The 22,209-nt window shown below is 44.4% G+C and overlaps 1 protein-coding gene across 9 annotated transcripts in view; it reads left to right on the top strand.

The window, feature by feature from the left end:
- The window catches only part of msi2b (musashi RNA-binding protein 2b), a 182,195-nt gene extending 160,653 nt beyond the window's left edge, over window positions 1-21,542 (top strand). For 2 of the 9 annotated variants that reach the window (XM_029848481.1, XM_029848485.1), the window contains exons 11-15: window positions 428-547; window positions 8,977-9,156; window positions 12,274-12,428; window positions 15,901-15,972; window positions 16,582-21,542. In XM_029848481.1, the coding sequence (XP_029704341.1) occupies window positions 428-547; window positions 8,977-9,156; window positions 12,274-12,428; window positions 15,901-15,942 (497 nt within the window). In that variant the 3' untranslated portion in view covers window positions 15,943-15,972; window positions 16,582-21,542. Of the gene's footprint in view, window positions 1-427; window positions 548-8,976; window positions 9,157-12,273; window positions 12,429-15,900; window positions 15,973-16,520 lie in introns of all 9 variants that reach the window. The other 7 variants (XM_029848482.1, XM_029848483.1, XM_029848484.1 and 4 more) reach the window with 7 other exon arrangements.
- Window positions 21,543-22,209: the final 667 nt, after the last annotated feature.

Below are 22,209 nucleotides of genomic sequence, written 5' to 3' on the forward strand. Positions count from 1 at the left end.
GGACTCGGGGCTTCAGAAAGTCATGTTATTTATAGTGTGTGTGATGAATACGAATCCAATCAGACGGTTTCGAATAAAAGAGATTCATTAATTTGGCGCACCCGTCGGCCAATATGATCACTCTAATGTTTTGTTTTGGTCCGAAATTTCACATTTATTTTGATGGATTAGGAAACTACTACTGGAAATCAGTTAGTCTTCAGGCAGTCGGTTGAGTTGCTCCTGACTGTTTCAGTGGATCAGCGGGGTTTTGTAGATCATAGTCAGGAGTCTGCTGCTGGCATATGTCGGTCTGATGTTAGCCGCTGTCACTGACAGCTATGGTTTTTATCCTGTAGCTCAGCACTGGTGTCAACAAGCTCCTACAGCTCTGGGGTGTACTCATCCAAGTGTAGGAAGTGATGTAAGTGTGGTTTTGTGCCTGCAGGCTTCCCAGCGACAGCATACGGACCGGTGGCGGCGGCGGCAGTAGCAGCAGTGCGAGGCTCAGGTAGGGGGGCCCGTGGAAGAGGCGGCTACTTGGCGTACCCACAGAGCACAGGGCCAGGTAAACGCTCTGTCCATGTTCTGTGTGGCTGCTGCTCTCTCCAACTTCTCCTGCTCTGCTTTTCCTGATAGACAAAACTCCCCAAGTCCACGTGCGCACACACGCCACCTGAAAGAAACAAAAAAAATTAGGTAGAATATAAATGTCGAGCAAGCGACTTTGTTCGCGCAGTTGCTGAGCGAAGCGGATCTAACGTGATTCACTAATGCTCGATCAAAAATAGAACGATTCGTCTTAGATTATCGGTTGCTAATTATCGGTAGTATTTCTACCTTTGTCGTAAATAGCAAAGAAATCTTCACTCATAAACAGGTTAACATACCAATACAGTCCACCAAACAAGCCTTTCCTGCTGAGCAAATAAAGGACACAAGCTGGCAGCCCCGCGTTTCACATCATACAGAGCTTTATCAATTTTATCCGATGCTACAAACCGCATTAGCTTCATTGCCGTGGTCACTCTGCATTTCTGCCGCACTTTAATAACGCTGCTCCCACGTTGCGTTTTCCTGGATCCATCGGGATTCACTCGATTTGAGCCTCAGTCAATATTTATGCAACAGTTGCGCCGGGACTCTCTTCATATATATATAAACTCGCCTTTTACACAAAAACATAAAGATTAGGTTTAGCGACTTCACTAATTTGCATCCAGGTGTGTGTCTCGTGATGGACACACACCTGGTCCTCACCTCTCACCTGGTGGCAACCATGGCAGCGTGCACGATCCACAATAAGTTACCAGAAAATGGGGGGAAAGAGAGCAAATACAGGAACATTCTAGCCTTTTACAAGAAGTTTAGTGACGGGCAATTAGATAATTAGAAGACATCCGGAAAGGAAAAAATATCCTGTGCTTTCCAAATACAGCGCATGTTTATGGTGCGCCGCACGTTACTTAGAGCACCGCTGGATCGTGTAGCACAGAATACTGAAAATAACACATCTAAAGTGGAAAAGGGATCCGGTTGCTTATATTTAAATTGAGCTACTCTCCTTTATCTCAGTTTTCTGCGGCCTTGAGATTAAAATAAATTAGTATTTTATTGCATGTATACACAAATAATAGCTGAGACGGATGTGTGAAATTTTAAATAACGATAATAGAGCCCTTCCTCGAAGACGCCGGAGCATTTAACTTTATATACGCGTCCCTAAAGTGTGATTACACTGCGAACTTTATTGACATCAGAAAAATATCTGCCCGGAGATTTGTTTCAAAAACAGGATGCAAGTCCCGAGCACGCCATTGATTGGCCTTTTGGCTTCATTTAGTCAACCGGCTTTATCCACCCTTACAACTGTAGATCCTTCAGTAGTTGTCAATAAAAGCTCCCTTGACTGAACACACAGCCTGCAGGCTTCGAGGAAAAGTGCTTTTCCTAATCAGCCACGCTATTAAAACCTTGCTGGTGAAAATTGCTGTTAATTGTGACTGTCTTCTGGCTTGTGCAGTCACTCAGTTATGAAGTTTTGAAGGCAGTTTAATGGCGGCTGTGTGCAGTCGTGGGCTGTGATACCTGAAGAGGCACAAAGTCGCGCGCGAGCGGCTCTGGTGAATAGTGAACACGCACCAGCTACATCTGCACACGCACGCTCACCCACCCATCTGTCCTCATTTGCACGTAATTCAAATCAACACAGAGAGCACTGGGAGCCAATCAGATGCTCTTTCTTGCACATAGGGCTATTTGATTTTGCAGTTTCAAAACAAACAATTTGCCCAGCAATCGCAATGAACATCGCTAAGAAGCAGAAAAGTTGATTTGGGGTTAGCAGCAGCCAGGAAGCAAGAGACGTGATGGCAACCATTATGCGCAGTTTAATTTTGACAGCTGCAAATGGAAGCAAGACAAGCAAATGACTATGAGCAGGGCGGGGGGGGGTCGGATGGTAAACATCACGGGACTCTTTTAGAGTACTTAAACAGACTTGAGTCAGTGTTAAACAAACGATCGCTCCCTCAAATTTCCACGTCTCCTCAGTAGATGGCAGAATCTGAAGGGAAAATACAAGATTATTGCAACAGCAAGAAGGTTGGGAATAAAGAAGGATAAAATATGCCTTCCTCTAAAATAAGCAATCTCTCTCTTCCTCTCTCTGTCTCTCTGTCTCTCTCTGTTTTGGCGTGCTGCTCTGCGTGATGGCAGAACGAGTGCAGTCCTCTCATTAGAAAGTACGAGTATTTGGGCCTCACTTCTCTGTCTGAGTCACATCTCTGCACTCTGACTGCCACATTTATTTGCCTGTAGTCACAAGGATCGTCTCTCGTTGTTAAATTCCTGCTCAACCCTCAGCTTTAGTCTAATTTGTGGGGTAAAACCCTCAGCTTTGATTCTGTCATTTATTTTTTGTGCTTTGACTCCACCTACAGTTCCTATGGAGCACCACATACAGGATTCACAGAGTTCACAGGCTCAGCAGTACAAACACGTGTGTAGAGGTCTGTTTTAGTTGGATTTTGGGCCGTCCACTGGCCATTGAAGAAGAAGAACAGGAGCTGTGAGGGTGTGTGTGACAGTCTGTAGCTCCAGGCCAGAAGTAGAACAGAGAATTTGGGCTCTCACGTAGTTTCACCATGCCCTGAAGGTAGATCGGCCCCTGCCCATACTGGCCTTTATGAGCTGGCACTGAGGGTTTGAACTGTGCTTTAAATATTACAGAGGTCAGCTGTGTTGTAGCAGTTAGAGGACTCCAGGATCTGACGGTGCTGCATCACAGAGGAGGATGTAGAAGACTCACCTTTGCTGTCCGAGTCGCCCAAAGTTTAAAATAAGATCTTCAGGAACACGTGACGTACGTTCGCCTCAGCAACAGCCGATATATGGATCAGAAAATGATAGTGATAAAGTAAAAGACTACAGTTGTCACGTGTTTTGTTCTTTAACTTCCGCTGTAAGGTGGGTTTGAATGAGAGGGAACGTCTTAAAAGGATTTCAAAGGATTTCTGGGAATCTCTCAGTGTTGGCAGGTATTATAAATATGCAAGTGATGCAGATGGTTCTGACAGTCTGGGGAAGGCCAGAAGTCCCAGTATACTGTGGTTGAGTGTTTTCCTACGTTCCTCTGAGCTTTCTGAGGGGCTCAAATGTCAGATCTTGGCTGTGTGTGCAGCGTGCACAATAACCCGTTCAGAGGCTGCTCCAGGTCTGGCTGCTTGTTCTGTTCTGTTCATCACAGGTGTTTTAAAGTGGAGTGGAGTTAGGTGACATTACCGTTTAGCTAAAATTGGATAGAATAAATTGTAAATGTGTCCCTGCCAGCGTTACCTTCACCCAACATAACTGTTTACTAATGTCCTGTCTTTTTTTTTTTTACAGATTAATTTGCCAATTAGTGTGAAAAAAGGATCAGTTTTCAGAGGTTAAAGCCTTCCAGGAAGCACTATGGTCTTTATTAGAGCCCCAGTAGGGGTCCAGGATTGGCCTTGTGCACTGGCTTTAATCAGTCTGGCCACGGCTGAACCCAGGTCCATTTGTCCCAGATGCCAATCTGTGGCGCTCAGCCCTGGGACCACAGGCTCTTCACATGTATGAGGTGGAAAATAACACAAGCAAGCATGCCAAACCCATCCTGCTTGCTTGAGGTTTTGTTCATGGCCCAGGGAAAGACTTGCCCACAGTGGGGAGGGCAAAGTGTCCCTCTGTGTCTCCACTATGAAGCAGTGGCTCTCACAGCTGTGGGTAGCAGATGCTCTGTGGTTTCAGGCAAAAGCCTACAGGGACCTCAGCACTCTGCCCTCCAGGGGCTCCACACACAACAGAGTCTGCAATAAAAGCTTTGGAAAGTTGTGCCTTCTAAAACGCACCATGTGTTTTAGCTTTAAAGTCAATAAAACACATTCTTTTTGACATATAATTACACAGCAACAGCTTTGTTGGACTCATGCGTGTGTATTAAAACAGCCTTTTGCCCTGCAATATCTGTTTGAACAATGCTAAATGCTATAGATCTTCATTGAGATGATTCATATTTTGCTTCTTTTTCTATCTAAAAGACCATGAGACAAGATGTAGCTCACATCACTCTCAATTTACAACCTGCGACTGTGAGACTCCTTAAAACCAAACAGACAAGTTTAAGGGGGGAAAAAACACGGTTAGCATAAAGGCCAGAGCTGTCAGCTCCCAGGCGCCGCACGATACAATAATCTCTGGCGACTGTAAATAACCGAGAGGCCTTTCTCAGCCCTGGCCAGAACCCTCACAGGTTAAAATCTGCATTCAAATCACATCAGTGCACCATGATTTAGCCTTCACTTTTTTTCCTCCTCTTTTGGAACTTTCTGCAATCATTCTTTCTCCCCAGCAGGAGGTAAATATAAATCACTGGCTCTGTTGAGTTTGTCCATTACTGGAAAGAACGGCACGAAAAGGGAAATGCAGGCATAAAATGGGGGGAAAAAGGATCGACTTATGCATGTGTAAATGCAAGGAGAAATCATCTGTTAAAATTAATTAGCTAAGCTCCTCTGAACACAAAATGACAAGACATTAAATATGTATTATTTATGAAATGTCTGTGCTCTCTGAAAAGGGTGTCTAGTGCTGTTAATTACTCAGCCATTCATTCAGAAAAGATTATTTCAAATGGGAAGTGAAAGCAAGGCTAGACAGCGAAGGAGCTGTTGGTTTCTTTATGCTATTTTTAAATGACATTGGTGAAAATGCGGCTAACTTTAAAATTCAAAGCTAATTTGAGAAGCAGCATGTCAAATTTGGTGGCATCTTCCTCGATGACCACTATGGAATTTCTCAGGCGCTGCCAGGGAAAGAGAGCAAAGACTCCATGTAAAAATATTGCTGACAGGATTTATAAATAAATCATCGTGTTACTCAGTTTCAGGCAGGGTTACTCTTGTCGACCCAAGCAACAGTGTACTGTCAACTGTAAAGCCCCAGGAACTGTGCGAGACCAGAACCTTCTGGTCTACCTATGTCCTTTGTAAATTCACAGCACTGCTGTTTCGCAATGATGTTCAGCTTTGTTAGCATATTTATCTGCAAGGCAGACAGGAAACCTATAATTTTCCTCATTATTTACAAATCTAGTTCATTCTCTCATTTATGAGGTAAACTTACAGCTGGCGGTCACTAAAAGAGAAGCACAACAAATAGTGGCCAGATAATAAAGAGCCTTCAGATCGGTGAAGTCTGCCTCAAGTGGCCATTTGTGGAGCTGCAGTTTTAGCTGTAAATTAGCATACCGGTGTGAATGGTGTTCTCCATCCAAAAAGTCCAAAAAAAGGAAATTATTATTTGTTGTAATGGGACAGTTTGACAAATAGCATATATCTTATATCACTTTGGGCTTAAATCACAGCAAAGTCGCGGTAAATATTGAAACTATGAAACCGTAGAGCGGAACTCCATACACTCATAAAATAGTACTGTGATTAGTTTTCGTTTCCAAACATGGCAAAAAAAAGAGCATCGGTGCGTTCAAGGTTTGTGGTTCCCTCCCCAAGGCAGTCACCTGGCAAAGTGGCACTGAGAGCGAGGCATTTATCCACTTAGACAGTGCCACCCCAATGATGTCAGTAACAGATGACTGCGAGACACTCCCCTCTCTATCGCCCCACACCCAGTGTCGGTCACCGAGGGCAGAAGTGAGAGAGGGTGGGGGTAGAGGACATAATTACCAGTATAAATGAAGCCCTGCGAACGATGTGCACTGCTGGGTCGCCTGATCTAGTCTCCAAGGCAACCTCAGCATGCTCATTTGTTTTGTAGATGAGTAATTACATCAAATTATAGGCCAGTAGGAGAAAAAAGAGTCCAAGAATGGCCCTCCGTTCTGTATAGACTGTGAATATTAATAGTGGGTGGGTCCGTGGCGCAGCCATGTGATCGGTGATGCTAATGCGTCTGCGGGCCCAGTCTTCCCAGTTTCATCCTGTCTCGCACATCTGAGAGCCACTGATGAGGATATATGGCTCCAGGAGAGCAGGCTGCTGCGTCTGTGCTGGCGTTTCCGTGGCTCCAGCTGCAGGCGCGCACGGCCAGTTGGTTACCTGAGCTCAGCACACCTGCAGCAGGCACGTCTGAAGCATCTTTCAGGTTTCATTAGCCGGCAGGGCGTCCGCGGCGGCGTGTGAAGATCTGTTCATGCAGCGTTTTCCTCAGTAGATAATAATTAATCTTATTGATAATTACTGGGACATTTTTGTGGTGGGGAGTGCAGTGTTGCCGGCACATGCCGCAACTTTGTTGTTTTTAACTGCCTTTTAGCTGACTTGATGCCTCCTACAACTTGAGTGTATAACTTTTAACGACTTGTGTAACAAAGAACTCCCCAGGAGTGATCTGCACTCGTTCAGATTAAAGTTAATCTGAGAGGATTCGCACCAGCTCTGGCTGGGACTGGAAAGGATTCAGAAACAACTCCGACCTGATGCCCTTTGGCTTTGACAGGTAAACGTCCGTCTAACTTAACGAACCGTCACCGTGGTTTAGACGGTTTACGGCGCCACTTTATGGCGTCGGACGGCCGTGGTCGTAAAAATAAAAGCCGCAGCCTTGATTTAAAGGATTCCTCCTGATCTGAGTGAGCTCCTGCTAGCAAAGCATTATTTATGGCTAGCGTGGTTCATGTGATCAGCATAGTGTTATTTACTGTCCAGTCATTTTGGCTCAGCCATTTTTGTCCGTAAAATAATAATTCTGATGATTCTGCCTCTCTTTTTTTTGATGGAGATGTAATATTGATGGAGATGTTTTATTGCGTGAGTAATCCTCGCAACAGTCGCTACCCAGCCGATCAGGGCTGCTTATTATCAGCTCAGTCTGTTGCTGTCAGTCCATTAGAAATACAACATGACTAAAAACAGCAACATATCCTCTAAAAGCAAAAGCAGACCCTTTCCTTTTACTCTTTTCTCAAACTAAAACGCGTGCATGTGTCTAATATTGATTTTAACATTAACCACTGAGCCAATACCTATAATTGAACCCTTTTAATGTGTACTGGAGAAATTCAAGACAATAATTATAATCTGCTTTAAGTTGCACTGATCTGCATCTAACCCCACAGACACTGAAACTTTTAGGTAGATGACAGAACCCAAATTTTCAGCTCATCTCCACACTGTTGTAAATGGTGATTTATTAGAATTCTTTATGAATATCCGATAACAGGGTTCGTGCAGCCGTCAAATGTTTTTCCTCCCTGTTATAATTATTCCATTGATCCAGTTTTTCCTCATTAGCAAGGCCAATCAATTCTCTGTGACATTTGTCTAAGTGAAGTAAATGGAATGATTGGTTCTTGAGCTTTGTTCAATGTGTCAGGCATTATGTGACGTACGTGGGAAGCCTGCCGTATTTGGAGCCTATAATTTGATGAGTGGGCAGACAGCCCACAAGTGCTGAGATCAGACTGCTAAAAAGCATTAGCGCCGGGAAACATGGCTGCGGCTTCTATTCCATTTGGCACAAGTGGACTGTCTTAGTCTGAGGAGGTCGAGGTGAAGTGGCTTTGAATGGCTATTTGCTGCAGGATAAGTAATATTAATAAAAAAAAAACAGTGCGGGGGGAATCCCAGCATGGCGATGTTGGTGCCACCAACCTCGGTCCCGCCACAGTAGATTAACTCTGTTATCAAAGAGGTGCGGGAAGAAGCGGTTTCTATTAATTGCACTCTTTATATGTGCAGCTTGTCTCAGATTAAGACGACAAGCAATAAATGTCAGCACGACTCGGCGCTGAAAGACAGTTTGTTGATAATCCACCATCTGCGTCAAAGAGGGAATCAGTGGGAGAGGCCGGTCGGAGACGTGCCCAGAGTGCTTAGTGCACTTCAGAATGAGTGTCATCAATAAACACCAATGTCTCTGTATCTCATTCACATAAAGACCTTATCATCTGTTGCTATTGGTGGGAGAAAAAGAGGCTTTAAATGAATTATTGATTCGTGCGCTGTCGCTTTCTTTTCACCTAATTGACTAATGCTTCCTCCAGGTGTGTCAACAAAGAGTTTTCAGTTTGAAATGTGAAATGTATTGACCTGTGTTTTAATGATTCCTCGCTTTTATCTAACCCCTAAATGACTGAAAACACGGATGACCCAGGTCAGTTATGCAAAAAGCCTGAAAATGTGTGTGTTTATTTTTAGATGTATCCTGATTTGAGTCCAGTCGAGCCATTAGATTAGCTTATATGGTCTTAAATACTTCCAAGAATAGATGTATGTTTGCATCTAGTGTATAGAGTTACACACATGCCAGTGGGGTGTGGCCATATGGCAGGGGCTGCTGGGGAGGGAGGGCAGGGAGGGCCACACAATGGATGTTACCTGCAAGAGGTGTAAACTGGCACCAGGCTATTCTCAACAATCTGGACTTTGACTTTGGTAATGAAAACTTTGATTTCCACGATGATGGAGTCCCACCCACCCCCTCCCCCTCCCCACCCTATACTGTATCTCCCAGGCCTCCCCGATTATGGGTTTTACTCTGCGCCCAGTGACCAGAGGGGGGGGCCCTGCTCCTTTGCCGACTATGGCTCCCTGGGGCCCCAAGCGGCTCAGATGCTGCACAGTGAGCATGCCACCTCCGCCTGCAACTCCCCCCTCCAGCACCTACACAGCCCGGATCAGTTTAAGAACCCAGGTTTGTATATGAGCATCTATCTCATCCACCTTTTGGAGTTTTCAGTTTGATTCATGACATTATTTCATGCAGACGATCTAATCTTTGATTCATTTCCTTATTTATTTACATTCTCTTGCTTTTTTTCCCTTTTTTTAATAAAATAAAAATCTTCCTTTGAAAAAAAAACCCATGTAGAGAGCTGTTAAAACCAACTGTCTTGATAATGACATAGCATTGCATGTCCTTTTTTTGTTTGTTTTTAATGTAGATATGCTGTTTTTGTGCAGTTATGCTCCTGCCCCAGCTTGCACATACGGGGCCGACGCATAGAGAATGAAATCCTTCATTTGCATGCGAACAAAATAACTTCTGATGATGCCGGAGTTACTTTTTTGATGTGGGTTTTTGAGACGGCGAAGGAATGAGTGTCAATTTGTGTTTGAGATCTTTGAGCATTCAGAGCGCAAGCATGATTGCTCATCTGATTAGTTTAAAAGTCTGGAAAATCAGTGGGATTCTGGGCCATGTTCGACACTTAGAGGAAAACATTTCTGCGTTATACGCTCATTACTGTACAGCAGGTCCTCATCTGCTGCAGCCTTATACCTCATGTAATCATCGCTTTCAAAATCCAGGGATGAAGTAAAACACAATATGCTGCACATTAGCATTTCAAAGCTCCATGTGAGTCCAAAGTGCTCATAAATTCATGGCATTTCTTTGAGAAGAGTGATTTTAAAGCACTTGTCTTTTGGTTGATGTCCGCACTGTCATGACATGCCACCGGTGTTTGTTTGTTCTGTTGTTTTTTTCTTTAGTTTTAAATAAAGTTCTGGGTCGGAAGCGAGTCTCCGTGACGCGGGCCAGTGACAGCGTTGCTGCGCTTTGCGGTTAAACCTGCCACAGTTTTCCGTCTGGAGCAGAAACACTGCAAACAAAAGTTGCTGTGTTATGGACCAGTACAATAAAGTGGTCCAGACTTTCCTCTGTAATGGTTAAAGTGTTGGCCGCCTGCCTCGGGCAGATGTTGGCATTTTCTACAGACTGCTCCAGCGTCAGCTCTGCAAATAGCAAAAAGGAGGAGAAAAAAAAGCCCTAAAAGGGCTGGGAGGCCTGCTGCGGAGGAACAACTGTGATTTCTCTGGAGTTCTTTCAGGCTGCTGTTTCAGCGCCTTCGTGGCGAGCGAGCAAGCGAGCGTGGCAGGCTTCAGCGCACTTCAGAGATACCTCGTCCAGCAGTGGGAAGCGATTTATTACACATCTGAATGACAGGAGAAATATTATATTCTCCTCCCATCCCTGGAAATATTCAAAAGCTTTCTAATGCTTTTCTGGCTGTAGACTGTCTTTAATTCAGGATTAATGAGACAACGAACTAGAGCATTTTTGTTTCCACAGTCAGATTCTGGGTAGTCCTATTAAGTCGAATATACACGCTATATTTATGTCAAACCTTGGGCAGAAGTGTGATTTGTATGTATTGCAGGAGTCTAATCGTGGTGAGACAGAGATCATACGTTACACATTACACGTCCTAAATGTCGTTAGTCCTGTTGTTCAGGTTGCAGCGATGAGGAACAATATCCCCCCTCCTGAAAGAAGCCAAGGTGGAGAAGGAGATTCTTTGTTACCTTGCTAGGGTTTGGATAAATCTAAATAACAATCTGAAACGCTTTGCACAGTGTTTGGCTCCCAGAGCTAAATTCAGCCCCGACGTTTAAATGAGAAAAGCTGCTTTGCCGGGAGAGAGGGAAGCCACACTTTAATAAAACTCATCAGACATAGGAAATGAGGATTGCCATTTCAAGTGAAAAAAAAAATCCTTAATTATATAATAAAGCAGCCTATTGGGGGCTGTGCAGACGAGATAAGAGAGCCTGCTGCTTCCTGTTTAACATCCTCGTGGTTAAACAGCGGCATCAACTTCAGGAGACGCCTGTTTCGTGAGATGGCTTCATTTTTCTAAAGTGCTGCACACAGATACCTGTGGTGCGTTTCCACTGGGCCCAACGTGTCTTCATGCGGCCGAGAGTGACAGGTTCAACATGGCGTCCGTAATGGAGTTTGGAGAGTCCACGGGCGCTTGCGGGGACGCGCCGGGTCTGTTGAAGCGCCACTCCGCATTTCTTTAATTGTACAAAGAGTTCCACTGGTGCACCACAGGCTGAGCTCATACTTGCAAAGGATGGAGTTGTTTCCACGGTCAGAATATTATTTCCCCCCCCCCTTTTAATGCAGCTTGTTCGTTTTTTTCAGCGTGTCTGTGAATCAGGGCGAGACAGAAGGTTATGCCAAGGTGGAAACAGCAGATATTGGTGCTGAGAGATGATTGCACTGCATTGCTACTCTTATTGGCCTTTAAAAGGCTTTTGGAGTTTCAGAAGACATTTTATGAGTCTGAGTTGCTCTTACTCACAGGCCAAAGGTGGTAAGTCATGAGCAGTATGTCTTTTTTATCCCTCCTGAGTTTGGACCCGCAGATGAGCCGGGGTCAAGATTTTATACACCCTCCTTACGCCTCCTTCTCTTCCCTCACATACTCATTTTGTTTTATGATCCAAGTTACTCCAGCAGACTGAAGCCCGCAGCCGAAAGTGTCACAAATATTTTTAGTAGACTCCGGTCGCCATCTCTGAATCATCAGTTGGTAATGGGCGGCGTAAAACATTTCCAAAGTCTGGGTGCCGACCGTGAAGGCTGCAGTCATCCCAGTAATAAACCCGCGTTGCTCTTCTAATTCAGCATCTAGTGTTTCCTTTACCTAGTGCATGGTGACATTTACACTGCAACCTTACTAATTTTCTAGCATGGTGGAAGTATTTCTAGAAACATGCTTGTTTTGTGTTGTGCATGATTATACAACAGGAATGTTACTCTTATGCATAATACATAAAGCATGTAGATATTTAAAAAATCATACTGGATTCACTCCATTTTTGTCATTTAATCCTAAATTCTGCACCTTTTTATGAGGTGAAATCAAATGAAATCGCAGCTCTAAACCCGTAAATCCTCGGAGACAAGCGGCTGAATCCAGTAGTGTGTTGTTTTGATTTAATTATTTCCCAGAAGGATTGCACTTATCACTGCTGGGTGTTTCTGAGCTGCTCTGCTCCCCGCTGTGTTTGTATGCAGGAGCCAACCCGTCAAGGCCCGGAGGTTTCCCCGGCGCTAACAGTCCAGGGCCGGTGGCTGACCTGTACGCGCCCGGCAGCCAGGACTCGGCTGTGGGCAACTACATCAGCGCTGCTAGTCCTCAGCCTGGCTCTGGATTCGGCCCCAGCATCACTGTGAGTATGCGCACGTCCCTTCCTGTCCGAACCCAGCTTGACCTCAACCCAGGATTCAGACCCTAACCCAGCGGGCTGCTTAATTTTCATCCACTCTTATCAATTATCGGACGATCGACATAAGCAACACATTATTACACAGTTGTAGCACAACTGCGTAAGCCATGCGTTAATTGCGTAATAATTGTCTTATAGCACCCATAGCATCGTAGTTGCACTTTCAAAATCATTTATAATGCTTCTTTTTTTTAAAAAAATCACTTTATGAGGCCATTTAAGTAGTCCTAATGTCTAGTGTTGTGACTACACATTTGCTCTCTGTATTACAAAAATAATAGCTTTGATGTTCTCATTTTATAACGCTTACACAAGGCACCAGCCACAGCGTCACCACTGTGGCTGTTGCATAAACTGTGTTCACAGAGAGGGGTCTCCATCAGGAGCTGAGACGTTGTCCATGTCAAATGCAAATGTTTATTCCCTCTCAGCTGCTGCACAGCTCGCCTCACTGCAAACCCCCCCGCGTCACCTGCCCAGAACAAATTTCCTTTATTTTTAGAAGGCCATCTGTCCCGGAGCTCAGGTTTGCTCTGTCACCTGGACAGGGCTTCCAAACAGAGTCCGTCTCTGCCAGTGTCCTTGCCCAGGTGTAGCGGCTCAGCCAGGTGCCATCACACTCTCTCCTCCAGACGATCACTTAGCTGCCAGTTGCCATGTCAACCTGCTATGGTGTAAAACTATCGGGGCCAGTGGAAGCAAGTGCATCAAAGAGTCCTCCGTGTTCCGTCTGTAGATGTGCTCACACAGGAGTTAAGGCGACATGTTCCTGCAACAAAAACAAGAAGACAATATTTAGACAGAAGTGAATTTCATCACAATATATCGGCTCTCAATAGAAAACAGGCACTAAAAGTTAGGATAAAGTTCCTTCTCTTTTGTCGTCAGTATCATCATAAAGCCCCAAAACGTAATAATAACTCAGCAGTAATGAAGCAGCTGCCTTTTCTCAGCTTAACGGGTCGGCCAAAGCTCGGACGCGTTCCCTGAAAGTCCTGATATTAGTGTCGAGATTTATTAACAACAAAGCAGAGAACAAGACCCCAGCAGCTGTTTTATTTTCTCCTGTGTTGCTCGACCTTATTCCTCCTTGACTCATTCATCTGAATTTTATGGCCCTTAGTAAAGGTGCACAAGTGCTGAGCTCATGGCTGCCCGCCGGCCTTGTCGGAGCATGTTTCCACTGTTTAACTCGACTGAACTGAGTGACACAGTATACGTTACGGGTGGGGGGAAAACACCTGATTTCCGCAGGAAGCTAATGAAGGGATGGTTTAAGGGAGGTGGAATAACCACAAGCCCATTAGTGCTGCAGCGGCGGCGCCCCAGGACTGCAGCAGGAACGCTCCTTTCCCCCCAAACTTTAGTGTGAATACCCCACAAAACTGTGAGTGCCATTCTTGTGGGGACCAGCGGTGTTTTAATGCTGAAGTCAGGGTGTTTATGTGTGACGAGACTCACGTCCATGTCCGTGAGCTTTTGTGATGCCATCCAAAAGGCAAACATTTAAAGGCAAGGTGCACGCTTTTGGCTCTTTCCTCCCCGAGTAATGCCTCCCTTATTAATTATCTGAGGACCGCTGGCTCTCCGCCATCGTCTGTGGGTCTCAGCGTAGGCAGCAAAGATATTTGTTATGAAAGAACAGGTCGGCTGGCTCTCAGAGCAGATTCAACCGCTGGTTTACAGATGGAAATGAGGCGATTTGTTTCCATTATTTTCACTTTGTTCCAACGGCGCGAGTTCGCGCAGAAAATCGAGTCTTTGTGCACAACAAATGGTCAAAATTCAGGGGAACAGCGTTCGGGTTTTCATCGTGCTCAACAATCACAGGAGGAGAATTAGGAAAATTAATCCTACATGCGTAGCACGGCGGCGTGGCGTTCTGCGGGGATTCTTTCACGGAATGTCAAATTGCGCCTGTGATTTCCACGGACTGAATCAGCCCGTGAATAAGGCGAGAGAGGCGCCGCGGCCGCGCCGTGACATTCTGCTCTCACGAAGACGATCGCGCTCTTCAGAACATTAAAGTAGGAAATGATTCAGAACTAAAATGCACTTTCTAATTTTTCTTTAGCGGGGGATGTTGTTGAGACTCTTGCGCCTAAGATCATCATATGTCACGGCCTCACGGATGACTTCAGAGGCAGCGATTTGTCCCGGGGTCCCACGCTCCGCTGATTTTATTAATCCCTTTCGCCAATATCAAAACAGCCAGTGTGAAAAGGCAGTAATGAACTTAACTGTTTTTTTTTTAATGCAAGACAATTAGAGCGCAATTAGCTGATTGCAGCGATAAAAAGACGCTAATCGCTGCTGAAAGCGCTCCTCTTTTCACTGTTGTGTGTGAACTGCTGCAATCCGTTAGACCTGTCAGCAGCAGAATTCACACATTCCTGATAAGTGAGCTGCATCATGAAAAGCATTCAGTCCTGATCTTATAGTGGGTGTGGGTGTGGGTGTGGGTGTGGGGGGGTTCAAGCGGCTGCTTGCTGCATGCCTTCAGGTGTAATCACCTGTATATGTAGCTGTGCATCGACGTGCTGTCATATAATTATCTCCTGCTCCTATATTTCCTCCGGTTATTGTCACCTCCTGAATGGTTTAACAGTCACAGTCTGGGATTATGCACTTTATTTAGCATGTCACCGTCGCCTCCTGTGATGACCACATTTAGAATGTGTTACGGAGGCACTCATGTATTATAAAGCATGAATAATGCTCCGGATTGACGTTTATAATGCTTTCTGCTGCACTACTTCAGCAGATGGTCTTGAGCTTATAAAATGCCTCTGGTCACATCAGCAGTGAACAGTAGTGACGAAGGGGATCATCATCATCACATGGTTGCTGCTGAAGTCTCTTATTTTCTGGGACTAATTCTCATTTTAGAAGGATTTTCTCATTCCACATTCCTCATTTTTCGACACGCGAGTCTTAAATGGGGATTTTTTTTCCAGGGATACTTCCAGGATCCTAGAATCAGATTCAATTATTTAATTACCTGCCAACGATAAGAATTGATAGATTGAACAATCGGGATCTCCTTCCATTCAAGCGTATATTTTTTTTTTAATCCTCCTGGGCTCTCAACATGGCTGAGGTGAGAAAGTTCCCACTGGCCCACAGTTAATGTGTCCAACCCTTAATTAGGATCACCTCCAAAACTCAACACCAGCCAAGTTGGACACAGACCCGAACCTGCTCAGACCAGCATCTGCGGATCCAACCAGCAGTGGCAGGCAAACATATTCCTGCATCCTCGGAAGCGTCGTGTGCGTGTGCGTGTGTGTGTGTGTGTGTGTGTGATGAATCTGATCATATTTTGTCCTCCTGTTGAAAGTTATAGCAGTTGATGTGATGTCACTTCTCCCCCCATGAACGCACACTGACGGCAGCACTAACTCTACACTTTTAGGGCCCGTTGATTGCGACAGCTTTTACAAATGGATACCATTGAGCAGGTGGCCCGGTCGCCATCTCATCAGAGGTATTGCATTTTATTTACTGTGCATTTCTCTCAGTCTTCCCTCTGTTACATCTTCATCACATTATGGGCTGTTTGTTCGCCTGCCTCCAAATGGCGGAGCCGCTTGTAGGCGGTGGGGTTTATTACTGGGGCAAATTTGGCTGCAGTGACGTTAGCGACATGAGTGAAGTCACTCAGCATCAGGAAGGGGGGGCGCACGCGCCCCTATGCAGACGTGTCATCTGCCTTTCTGTGGCGCTTTTTTCTTTTTTTTCGGTTTGTTTTTACACATTTTACAAACTGCGAAAGTCTGAAATCCAAATTCTTCACTGACAAATCAGTAGTTTCCGCTCAGTAACATTTTTTTAAATCTTTTTGTCGCTTTAATTCAGATTTAGAAGCTTTTTCTGTCCGTTTCCAGCTGTTTTTCTCTAAATCCGATGCTGGAACGTGTCGCCGATGTCTGTTTAGATGTTCCATCAACTCGTTTCTGCTCATTTCACCTTTGCTGCATTAAAGTCTACGAAGTCCTAATTCTCCAACTGTCTTTTGTTTGTTTCATCACGCAGCAGAAATTATCTGGTGGCCCCAGAAAGACAGGACGGAGATTCTAATTGGCTTTGTGTGCAGGTGACGCTATCCAACTTCAAGCAACGCAGCATCACCCCGGCGAGAAGAGCGAAGGTCGGCACCTCGCAGCGAAGAAAAGAAAACGTCAGTCATCTCAGAAAATTAACTACTGCTGTACAATAATCCAAACCTCCTATAACTGTACCACCTGGTTTGGTATGATGTTCCACGTCAGCTCCATCCTCCCGCTGTCTCTTTTATTTAGGGTTTCATTTTAGAATGCCATTTAACCTTTTTTTTGTTTGTTTTTTGCTCTAAAATTGTGTCATTTCTTTTTCTCTGGTCTTTTAGCGAATGTGTGTAAATGGCTCTTGTTTGGAAGTGCAGGGGTCTTAGCCAAGAATATCTACAAGTCTTCATCTTTGGGTTTGACGAAACGCTCGGCTGTTCTCAGTTTCTCCACCAGAAAAAAAAAGAAAAAAGAAAGCTCAGTGTGGCAGAGAGGTGGGGGGGGGAGGGAGTTTTAAAAGAAAGTCTCCAAGTAATAAACACCAGTAGCCGTTTTATTTCGGGTGACATCTCATTGTTAACCATAATTACCTATTTTTGGGCAATACAAAGAGGACTCCAATATTTTTATGGTCCTTTTTTATAAGTGTTGTTTTTGTTGTTTAGAAATATATATATATGCTATAACAAATTTCATATAACTACATTGTGAATTCAAACTTGAGAAAAAAGAAATGTAGCTGTACATATTATTCCAGTCACTGCATATAACCAACTCAGTGAGAGAATAGCATATTTTTGTGATGGTGTGTCAACAGAACATGTTATAGCGTGTGAATAGAAGAGAAAAAAAGCTGTAAACAGTTATTATTATTATTATTATTATTATTATTATTATTATTTTCTTTCTGCTAGAAGACAGTATGAAGACCCCAGAGACAAAGAGAACACTTGCTCTGTAAATACTGAAGCTGAATAATTTTTCAAGTGTTATACCAGCAAATTTACCAATGGTTCATTCGAAACCTGTTTTACGACATATGAACTAAAAAAACAAACAAACAAACAAACGAAAAAAAAACAGCCTGGTTTTTGTCTATTGTGTCAAAGAAAGAGTGGGGGGGGGGACCATTGAATCCAAAGCACACTGTATTTAGAAGTGAAGGTGGGAACTTGAAGCAGGCGTTTTCCAGAGCTCTGTGCATCCTGACACTTTTATACTCCTGAGACACACTTGTTTGCTGGATGTTATTGTTTCATTTTCATCCTGTTTGTTCCTGGTTCTTTTATTTTCCTCTTCTGTAATAATCTGGGCTCCGCGCCCGAGCCTTTACGTAACGCTTGTTCTCTGAATCACCTGTCTAAATTAGGAACCTAAACGTTTTGATACCATACCTCAGCCGCGAGCTCCGCCGCGGAGCTGCCGGCAGGTTTTTATTTCTCTTTTTTAATTTATTCTCGTGGCAAAAGAAACTGAAAACACTGAAAGGTAATAAAGTGACTAAATGTTGCACTGTGAGTAGTGAAGTACAGGCTATCCTCCTATTTGCACATTTACATGTTGGCTTTAAAAAGAAAAAAAGATTTTAAAAAAAGAGCAGAAAGTGGCCCCGTGCTCTGGGTTAGCATGAAGGATTCTGGGTATTCTTGACTAGGTTAACGTTAAGTGAGTAAAGTGAGAAACGGCTGAAAAGCTTTCAGCTTCTTTTATAAACGTAAACAGGGTCAAAAGGTGACGCCGCGTCCTTCCGTGGCTGCAGCAGGTTTTTGTGCTCGAGGGTTTTGACTCGACGTGGTCTTTCAAAGGCGTGGGGGACTTTTGAACTCCACCGTGGGAGCGAGTGGCGTGGAAGTCTCCGTTGCGTTCGCTCCACTTGCTGTCTCTTCTTTGGGTTGTTGTTATTGTCATTGTTGTTATTCCTTCGTTTCAAAGCAACCAGGAAAAGAAATGCTGGATTCTTCACGACGCGGCGGTGCGATCGAGTAATAATTTAAAGAGTAAAGCTGATTTTAAAATAGGAAGAAGAAAAAAAGACACCCTTGTAATGTTCAAATGTAAAAGAAAATATGAAATACAAAAGTGTAAAAAAAAAGAAAAAAAAAGAAAGATGCTTCTTCGCTGATTTCAAGTTTAATCAGAGTTTTATTGATACTTTGTGGTTTATATATATAAATATATATAATAATTGTAATATACTATTAAAATGTACTGTGCATCCATTGCTTTCTCTCTTTCCATCCCCCATCCTCAGAGATCCTCTTCTTTTTGTTGCTCATCCATGTATTTCATTAGTGTGTAAAGAAAACCACAGTTAACTTGTAAACGGAGTGCTGTCTTTGATACCAGTGTAGTGGTCTTTGTTGTTCTCCCTCGCTCTACCTCTCCTTTCTCTCATATTTATCCCTCTCTCCCTCTGGCGCTCTTTTTCTATTTCCTGTAATGACAAAGTAGATGTTATATAGGACTCATTAATATAATACTCGTAGTGATTAGTGGATCTAGGACCAGTCCAGATAGACCTTTCTCTAAATGATCATGTTATTCTGATATTTTCATAGAGGTTCATTGTAATTTACACCCTTTTTTTTCCTCTTTTTTTTTTTTTCCTCGTTGTTGTTTTACGTTTGCCACTCACATGGTTTCAGCTAACCAAAGCTCTCATGATGAACAACAGAGAAAGAACTTTGTGCTGTCAGATGGAAGGCATTATTCGGATCCCCACCCTTGAATGTTTTCTAAAAAAAATAAATAACTAAGGGGGGTGTGCCATACTACCTTAAATGCTAAAGCTAGATATGCAAAATCCTGTTTTGGGGTTCTGTTATGGGGAGACAAACATTATATATATATATAAATATATATATATATGTGACATATTACACTCCAAAACAACATCCCAGACTCTTTTCGCTCAAACCTTAATCAATACTTCTAATAACTTCTAATCTTATTTCCGATCCATCATTGGTGTTGTTCGCACAACTTTCAGGCTTTAGCCAGCGGCCGACTCCATTAACCCGACGACCTCTTGGCTCTGGCGGAGCATTAGCAGGTGTTAAAGGATAAAGTCGTGAAATAAGGCACAAATGATCGTTTAAAAAGGGTGAACTTAGAAGCCCTGCTCAGCTCGGGCCGGCTGGATTCCCACCGACGGATACATTTCAAGCCAAACCCGGCATATTTTTATTTATTAAATTGAAAAATTAGAAGGCAATTCAATTTGAGAGCTCAAGCTGTGCCACAGACCGAACTCGTCCTCGTAATTTAGGTGTTATATTGGTTATTTTACTTGAGCCAGCTCATGCAGCCCTTCCATAGGGTGCTTTAATAAAGGATATTCACACCACAGCTCAGGCCGTCGGATCACCTGCAGGACGTAGACGACCGGCAGCCTATCAAAGTCAACTCAGCAGGACAAAAACCGGCGATGCCAGTTTCCTCTGAGCTTTCGAATTAAAGAGAATTTGAAAGTAGCAGCAGACTATGAGGCGAGTCTGCAGCTGTCCTCCGCTCCAGTTTACAGCTGCTTTATGAAGGCACCTCCAGTCCAGACGTCCTCAGCAACCTGCCACTGGTTCAGTCAGTAAGAGAACAACCCGAATGAGACCCGTTATCCTCTCACTGGTGCCAACACCCAACACCGACCACAGCAGAACCCAACCTGGCCATTTTCACTCCCCCATCCTCCCGATCCGCTCTAGAGTTGTTTTGTGATCCTGTAGCTTGGACTTTAAGGTAGCATGGCTCTGTTTTCTCTCAAAAACTGACCGCAGTTTACAGCTGATGAATGTTTCACATCTTAGTAGACTAGCATCATCCACACGGGGAGCGGGGACGGGGCTCTTGGTTTAAGAAAAAAAAATACTCAAAAAAAGGAAAAAAAAGTCAACCTGGAAGGCGTTGACATTTGTAGTGTACTACCGTATCCATCTAAACTTGAATCTCGAGGCAAGTGCTAGGCAATGGCTGAACAGTGTAGCCCACCCTGGCCGGGAGAACCCCACCCTGGAGCCACAAGCGTGTCGGCGAGATTTCTGTCGCCTCTGTGAGAGGGGAGAGGGGAGGGGGGGGGGGGGGGGGGGGGGGGGTCACTTATTTATTTATTTATTTTTAATGCTCTCTGCCCCAAAACTAGGATATCGGACAGGTTTCCAATCACCTGGCGACTCACTGAGCTTTTGTGAGCGCTCGGCCCCCGAAAGAGGCTCATTCGCGGTGGTGCTAATGGTTTTAAAACCAGACAATGTGCCCTCATCTGTGAGAGCTACCGGACGCTGTCGCGGCGACCACGCAGGGAGTCTCCCGGTACGCAAGGTGACTCCCGCTTTGACCATTTCAGGTGTCTTTCTGCTTGGTTTCTCCTGATCTCCTCAAGGCGACAGAGTAGGCCCAGCTCTACCCAACACACATCTGCGATTAGCAAGCGTGCGCTTAACATCTATCTGCATTTTTCTTTCCCGATCGGACCTGAGCGACGTTAGACCGAGACCTCAGCTGTGTACAGAATATTCCTCGCACGCGGGTTCACAGGGTCGACCGCCATCGTTAGCTCGCGCCGGCCCCCGTCCCTCCTGCGCGTGGTCGGGCTGGGAGGAGACCGCGTGGCCTCGGGGAGCCCGGGAGCTCCTCGGTGCGAGCTCTCCTCACTGCCGCCTGCCCATTCCTAACACTTGCCCCCCTTTTTTATGTTAAACCGACTTTTTATGGCGAGAGACAGACAGACAGACAGACTTGACTGACATCTGAAAGCATCTTTCAGGTTATCATATGGCTTGCTTAAGCCCTGTTGTAAGATATACTAAAATAATAATAACGGTGATAATAATAATAATAATAATGGATGGGGGTCTCTCACATATCAAATGTGGAAAGTCTAATTTTATATTTGTATTTTCAAATAATAATATTGACAAAAAAATTGTCTGTGAAAGGTTTCCATCCTCTACTGTGGTCCAGAAATTGATGTGTCTGTCTGGAAAAATAAATAAAAATAAACTGAATTGTTATATTACTCGTTTTCACTGTTTCCTTCTATTTGATGAGGATCAAACCGTCGATGGAATTGTCATCGTCAAACGCTCTTTAATGTGTGTGTCTTTCTGTGTATTCGCCAGAATCCCCGACGCCTCCACCCCGGAGGTCATGCATGTGTCAGAGGGGGCGACGGAGACTAAATGCCAAAATGCATTGTGGGTGAGAAAGGGTGGCGTGTACTTCTGCTGCCCCTCAGTGGTGTTTGGTGGAGCTGGGGGGAGGATGCGGCTTCGCCGGTGCCGACACGGCGCTCCTCTTCTTCATCAGTATTAGCTGAGGCTGATCGCGAAACGAGCAGGGCTACGTGCGAGAGTGTGTGCGTGTGTCTCTGTGTGTGTGTGTGTGTGTTTGTCTCATTAGTTCAGCAGAATTTTATCCCAAATGCCAGAAACAGAAATTTAGATTTTTCAACATGAATCAAAAAAAATGAACAATGAGGAGGGAGGAGGATTTTTCCCCTGAGCCAACTTTGGAGACACCGACTGTGAATATCATCTCATCAATATTGATGGAAGGAAGGATTGATTTTGTTGTGTTATTGTTGCAGTTAAAGTCAGGGACTCTGTGTGTGTGTGTGTGTGTGTGTGTGTGTGTGTGTGTACGTGTGTGTGTGTGTGTGTGTGTGTGTGTGTGTGTGTGTGTGT

This window comes from Takifugu rubripes, chromosome 15, assembly GCF_901000725.2.
Source record: "Takifugu rubripes chromosome 15, fTakRub1.2, whole genome shotgun sequence".
Taxonomy (NCBI): domain Eukaryota; kingdom Metazoa; phylum Chordata; class Actinopteri; order Tetraodontiformes; family Tetraodontidae; genus Takifugu; species Takifugu rubripes.